Here is a 7,191-nt window from a genome sequence, read left to right on the forward strand (position 1 = left end):
CGGAGCATCCAACCGTGCCTTCCCCCTTCCAACCTCCCCCTAAAGGTTCCTCCCTCCACTGTGCTCCCTCACAGCCACCTTTTAGGGTGCCAAGGACCCCAAAAAGTGGCTCCACCCGTCGTTCTCCAAGGCATTCATTTGGTATCTTCAAAGCCCTTTTCGACTCCAGCTTGCACGCCCCAAACGTTTGTGCTGCTGTTTCTCCTCCTCCTCCTCGGCACTGCCACGACTCCAGCTCAGCAAAGAAATACAAGGAAAGGTAAAAAAAAACAAAAAAACACAAAAAAACCAAACAAAGGAGCAGCTTTTTTTTTTCCAAGCAGAACAGTGTCAAGCATAATTTAATACTGCAGTGAAACTCTCGGGTCCAACAGTCCTCTGGAAACGGGAGCAGAACGGATTCCAACAGACCATCGGAGCTCCCCCCCACCCCGCCTCGCACACCCAGAACTCCGCAGATTCCCGGTGGATGAGGCCGCTGGACTGTGAATTCCCACTCCCAAAATTCCACACCCACCCAAGCTCTCGCCTCCCAGGCTGGACGCTCCCCCGTCTTTTCCTCGAAGGATGAATTAGTTTTAAGGCTTTGTCTCCTTACAGAGGGAATTCCTGGCTCTCATCCCCAGGGATCTGTCCCTGCCCCACTGGAAATTCATGGTGCTACCCCGTGCTCCTCTGTTTGTTTGAGGACACACCTTGCTGCGCATCTCCAGGCACAGCTACTTGAACCAGAAAAAAAAAAAAACAAAACAAAACAAAAAGAAACGCCCCCAAAAAACGGTTTAAATGCCATTTGTGGATTTCTACTCCATGAAAGCTCACAATTCCTGGTACTTTAGTGTTGTTTTTTTTATTATTATTATTTTTTTTCCCCTCTGTATGGAAGACTTCTACAAGCAGCTGAATTTTAGAGCTGACCAGGGGATTAATCCACAGGGGATTAGAACTGGCTGCCAAACTTGTGCTCCCCAAAACCTACCTCACAGGGGTGTTGTGAGGCTTAAAGGACGCAGAATTATCTTGCCAACGCCATTCATGGCCTGGCAAAGGTTTTTTTTAGCCTCCTCTGGGTTGGAAAACTCCATCTTTTCCCTGCACAAGCAGAGCCTGGGATGTGGGGGATGCTCTGCTGCCACACCAAAGGGTTTTTAAGCCCCTTAAAAAAAAAAAAACGGGCTCTGGGCCCACCAGAGCAGGCAAGTTCTGCTTTTTCCTTTTCCTAAGGAGCACACGACAACTTTTCCTTGCTTAACAGGGCAACTTCAGGCTGTGTAAATATGGGGGGGAAAAAAACCACCCCCTGAACTCACTTGTATTCACTGCCTGGCAGTTTTATGGGATATCTCAACAATAACATCACAACCAGGTTAAACGCTGAACAGCTTTTGGAACTCCTGTTCTTTCCTCCCCAGCTGGAATTTTGGACGACCAAACACACTAATTTTTATTTGTGTTTTGTTTTTTTTTTTTTTTTCTCTCTTAACCCAGAGGAGGCTTTTCTGGAAAGCCTCAGGGAGTAAGTAGTAACTGGTGCTTGGAAAACAAAGAGTCCCCCGGGGGGATGGATGGAGGGGGCTCAAAAAATCCCATTAACACTAAACTCCCCCCTCTCCTTCCCAACTTTAGGAGGATGGTGCTGATCCCAAGGAGAACCCCCCCAACTCCCTGCTCCACATGCATGTTGAACAGCACAGCCATGCTCATCTTTACAGCATTTTTTTGGGGGGAGGTTGAGTGGTGGTGGTGGGAAAACCAAGGAGGGGGAAGCTGAGGTGGTTTTTTTTTTTATTCCTGCTGGTCCGACGCTTCCTGCTGGAAAACTTCAGTTCCTGAGCCTTCCTGCTGCCTGTGCCTCCAGCCCAGGGCGTGGGACACGAGTCTCCTGGCCACGGCCGTGTCCGTCTGGGGCCGTTCCTTCCCGAGGTGGAGGAGTTCTGGGAAAAACAGGAGGGAGAAAAAAAGGATCAGCTCAAGGCTGACCCTCTCTTTCCTCGGCTCCTCCACACAATCCATCTAACTCCCTGGTTTCCTTTGGAAAGGTCTTTTCTGCGGGAGAAAATTGTTCCCCTGCTTTCCTCCTCCAGGAATTGCTTCCCAAACCGTTCCTGGCAAAATTCCTCTCGGTTTGATCCCTGCACAGCAAAGTTGGATTTTTATTTAAAGTAATCAGAGTTTGATTTTTCACTTCAACTAATCGAAGCCTAAATCCTTAGAAACCAGGAAGGAAGGAAGAGTCCCTTCTGAATCCTCAGAAACCAGGAAAAGACGGAAGAATCCTGTCTAAACCATCAGAATCCAGGAAAAAAAGGAATAGTCCTTCCTAAATCCTCAGAAACCAGGGGGAGAAAAATAACCTGCATTTTAAATAATATCTCAATATTCCAGGTGCTTTGGGACCTCCATTTTTTGGGAGGCACCCGACTTGTTACAAACGGAAGGGATGAATATTCCAAAATACGACCAAGAATCTGGGATTTGGGAATCACCTAACGCTTTATCAGCAACTGTTTGCTGATTTATTATCCAGACAGCAAGGGGGGGCTTGGCTTGGTTGTTTTTTTGTTGTGTGTTTTTTTTTTTTTTTTCCAGAAGTTTCATTAATAAAGTTTAAAATAAAAACCAAAAAAAGAGAGACACTGTCAGCCGATTAAAATCCGAATTTCCACGTGGCAAGATTCAATTTCAACCAAACGCAGACACGAAGTTCCGACGTTCCCCCGGGAGGAGTTTATAACCCGATTCACAACAACGGGGAGACTGCAAAGAAATCTCATTTTTTGGACGTGTCCTTCGAATCCAGAAGTTCTGAAAAGCTCAGGAACTCGTGGCTGTGACAGTGTCCCTTTAGAGCGTCAATATTGGGATTGTTTCCACTGCAGTGAACTGGCAGATAACGGGAGTTGGACATTCCAAGTCTCTGCTGCTAAAATAAAAAAAAAAGGTTCCTGGCATTTCTTTACTGCGAATAGAAGTGATCACAATCTGATTTTTGAGGCGATGGAAAAAAAATCAGTAAAACAATGTTAATGGCTCAGCTTAACCAGTTCTTGGTTTCCTTCACCTGATGCTGAATAAAATGATTCCAACCACGAGGTGGAACTGGCGTTGGGTTTTTGTCTCAGCTGGGCAGGGAAGAGGGAAGAGAAACTTCCTGGGAATGTTTATGGCATTGGCCTTCCAAGTTCCCACAGATCAGCAAGTAACACACACACAAAAAAACCATTAAATCTCAATTTCAGCAAAATGTAACCCTGCAATGCCAATAAAGCCCTAAAAAAAGCATCAGACAAAATATGTAATTCCTCATTCAACTTGTCATCTTGAGCATTTTTTTTTATATATGGCTGGGAAAGTAAGGAATGTGATATTAAATTAAGTGTAATATTAAATATAGTAAATATAAAATTAATAATAGTATTAATAATTAATAATACTAATTCCATTTCAGAATGGAAAAAGGTAACACAAAAAACATGAAGTGAGGAAAAAAGGGAAAAAGGGAAAAAAAAAGAAAAAGGTGAAAAATTAATGAAGGAAAAGCAATAAAGGAAAATAAAGTAAAAATGTAAAGTAAAATAAAAATGTAAAATAAAGTAAAATGAAGTAAAATAAAGCAAAATGAAATAAGTAACATAAAGCAAAATAAAGTAAAACAAAGTAAAAAAAAAGAGAAAAGGAAAAAAGTGAAAAGAAGTAAAAAAACATTTTAAAGTAAATAATGTAAAAAAGGTAAATTTAAAACCCTCCATAAAAATATAACCAAAAAACACCATTTTAAAAAACCACAAAAAATAATAATAATTAAAAAAACCACAAAAATTGTCACAGAAGCATTAAAAAGAACACACCAGTCTTAGCTATAAAAATAAATAATCTGAATTTTTAAACCTTGTCTTACTTGGTCGCTGCAGGGCCCTGAGCTTGGACTGTTTCGAGGCGTGGATCAGGGGCCGGATCTTTAAACAGGGATAACGTCGGCCCAGGGCTTGAGATGCTGCAAAGAATCATCAAAACATCAGGACATGGCATAAAAAAAAAAATACCCAAGAAAATATCAATGCGCTCTTTAAAAAAGGCAGATAAATCCCAGGAAAAAGCCCAGGGGTTGTTGGGATCCACGTGTGCCAGATGGGAACCTCTCCAGGGCCTCAGGGTGGGGTGTTTGATCCTAAAAAAGGCCAATTTTTCCCAGAATTTTGGTGCCACCGCACTCCTGAGGTCCCTGGGAGGTCACTGAGTGTTTGCAGGAATTTTGTCCAGTTACAGGAGGAAAAAAACCACGATGGAAAACCATTAATTTCCAGGAGAGCAGCACCACGTAAGAGGTGTCCTGATTATCATCCAAGCCAATTAAAAACCTGCTGCTCTGGCGAGGCAGAGTTTCCACACCCCACCACAGCAATTCCTGAGCCTCAAAATCCTTCCCAGCTGGAAGAGAACAGGAGGAAAAATCGTGAACCACCCTCAAATATACCTGTGGAAAGGCTGGAGAAGATTCCCAGGGCGTGCGTGTCATCCACCCACTGGATTTTGAAACCACTCTCGCTGAAAGGAAATGGAATATTAATTAATATATAGAAAAATGAACCCACAATAGAACCCCTCAGCCCCCTGGAGCTACCAGAGCCTCCTCTGAGGCTCAGAAATGGTGTAAGACACCAAGGTGAAACTAAAACTCAGGGTTAATCCGGTTCTGTTGCAGATTCCGGTCTGGATGCTGCTCCTGCTGAGCTCAGGGAGGTACTCACTGGAAATCTGAGAACATTTCCATCAGATCCTCCGTTTTCAGGGATGAGGGGAAGTCGTAGATCTCGGTGACGTGGCCAAAATCCCCCTCGCTGACCTGGGCCTCGCCGTAGCTGGAATAGTCCACGCTGATCCTCTCGATGCTGATGTCCTTCACCGTCAAATTCCCCACAATCTGAGGAGATTCAGGAGGAAACAATTACCAAATAATCCCTCAGGGTTTCCCTTCAAAGCCCAGCCTTCATCTTGGCCACTGCAAACTGCTCCCTGCACCGGGGTAGGCAAAGCACAGGGACCCTCCTCCTTCCCCTTGGCCACCGGTTTTCCCCCCCACTCCCCCAAAATTTGGCTCTCCCCATGCCAAACTCTACCTCTGCCAAGAGCTCTGCAGCGCAGTCGTCCTCCAGGCTGCTCTGCTCCTGCCTGCTCCCCCTCTCCTCTCTGTCACCCGCAGGTGAGCGCAGCTCCCTCCACAGAGCATCGGTCACATCCGAGGGCTCCTTCTCCTCCTCCACCTCCTCTTCCAGGGGCACCTTCCCACTGCCAGCATCCCCCCAGTGCTCCCCCTGCTCCTCAGGAGCTGATGGGTCACCACCAGCCACCAGCCCAGCTGCAGCCAGAGGCTCCCTCCGGGCTTCCAGGGGTTTCTGCTCCGTGTGGGTGACACTTGGGCACTCCCGATCTCGGCTTTCCAGCGCGGAGAAATTCGCGGGGACCTTGCCCTGCTCTTCGGGTGCTGACAGGTTCCTGCTGCTCTCCAGGCTCTTGGCAGCAGCAGCAATGCCCTTATCTTGGTTTTCCAGCCCCAGGGACTCGGTCATAGCCAGGTGTGGACAGCAGCTGCCACCACGACTCTCCAGCAGGGAGGTGTTCCCGCTCTCCAGCACTCCGGAATCCCGGCTGGTTTGGTCTCCGTCTCGCAGGAATTCGCTGCCTTCTGCGACAACAGCGTTGTCACGGCTCAGATCTTGCTCTTCTGCCTTGGGAGGTGGGTGTTTACTGTGCCCAGAAGAAAAGGAATCAGAGCAGTCTTTATCCCGACTTTCCTGCTCAGAGGAATCGTTGCTGTTCCCAAAGGACGGGATGTTTGTACCGCACGGAGGACGCTCAGCGTGGGAGCCAGCGTCAGTTTTTCCCGAAAAACCTCCTTCACCGGGCTCCTGCTGCTTTCCAAGAGCCACAGGGACACCCCCTGGGCCTTCTTCAGACTTGCCCAGCTCCTCCCGGGCATCCAACGTGGAATTTTTGGGACAGATTTCATCTCCTTGCGCCGCATCCCCTCCGGCCTCTCCGGGGCTGTCCCGCTCCCTCCAGTTCGCCTTCTTCCTCACCACCTTGGGCACGTACAGGGCTTTGTCTGGCTTCCTCCTAGGGGGCCTGGTGATCCTGCCAGAGCCCACACAGGCCCGGGAGGTGTCCCCATGGATGTCCCCTCCGTGCCTGGGCCGTGTCCCTCGGCCCCCCCGGCCCCAGGGCTGCGCAGGGCGGTGGGGCCGGGCCGGGTTGGGGCCGGGTTTTTGGTCACTGGTCTCGTTGGGCAGCCTGGGAGCAAAGGGAAAGGTGAGATGTGAGCAAGGGAACACGAAACAACACCCAGGGAAAAGGAGGGAAAAGCAGCCAATCCAACATGGAAGTCAGCACGCGGGGAAAGATGCCGCTCATTCCCGAAGGACTGGAAGATGCTGCTGGTAAAGGAGACCCTGTGGAGAAACACCACAGAAACTCATCCCCTCTGGATGGAACTGGATGAGCTTTAAGGTCCCTTCCAAGCCAAACCATTCCAGGATTCCTGTAAGCTCCCACAAAGCCCCCACAGCCACAGGAAAAGCCCCCCACACCACACACCAACCCCACCAACCTCACGGCCGAGTGGCAGATGACCGTCCTCCTCCTCCAGCCTTCCCCCACCGAGAAGCTGCTCAGCAAATCCATGTTTTCCACCGTCCGATGGATCAGGTACCTGAGGCGACTGGACAGAGGGGGGAACAGGAGCACTCTGGGAACAGAGAGAGAGAGAGAGGGGGGTCAGGGCATCAGCAACTTGCAGGAAGGAAAAGGACGGGAATGAAGCAAAAACGTAACCACCTCTCTCCCAGGTTACTCCCAGTCCAGGGTTTAAACTGGAGCCCAAAAGCCCCGCAGGACTTTATGTAAAAGAGCCCAAATCCCTTCTCTATCCCAGATGTGGAGCCAGACACGCTTTCTTTGCATGCAGCACTGGAGCACGGGGCAACTGGGAATGCCTGATCCCAGGTCTTGGCCTGAGATGCTCATTCCTGCCTGTATTCATGGGGGAAAGGCTGGTTAGGGTTAAGGTTCCCATTCCTCCTAGTCCGAGGGTGCTCCAAAAACCAGCAGTAAAATAAACCAAGAATGGATAAATCAGCAACTCAGTTTCGCTGCATTCACAAGGTCTGTTCCCATTTCGGTTTCCTCCCCAGTAAC

General features: G+C 48.5%; 1 protein-coding gene across 1 annotated transcript; it reads right to left on the bottom strand.

The window, feature by feature from the left end:
- Positions 1-1,776: 1,776 nt before the first annotated feature.
- On the bottom strand, positions 1,777-6,765 carry R3HCC1 (R3H domain and coiled-coil containing 1). Its single transcript, XM_027906958.1, has 6 exons — positions 6,605-6,765; positions 5,118-6,288; positions 4,749-4,921; positions 4,475-4,545; positions 3,899-3,994; positions 1,777-1,934 (listed from the first exon to the last, which is right to left on the bottom strand). Exons 1-6 carry the CDS (start codon positions 6,676-6,678, stop codon positions 1,786-1,788), a joined length of 1,734 nt encoding a protein of 577 aa, XP_027762759.1. The 5' UTR covers positions 6,679-6,765; the 3' UTR covers positions 1,777-1,785.
- Positions 6,766-7,191: the final 426 nt, after the last annotated feature.

This window comes from Empidonax traillii, unplaced genomic scaffold (genome assembly GCF_003031625.1).
Source record: "Empidonax traillii isolate 1590-97213 ecotype Southwest subspecies unplaced genomic scaffold, ASM303162v1 scaffold1379:size164548, whole genome shotgun sequence".
NCBI classification, from domain to species: domain Eukaryota; kingdom Metazoa; phylum Chordata; class Aves; order Passeriformes; family Tyrannidae; genus Empidonax; species Empidonax traillii.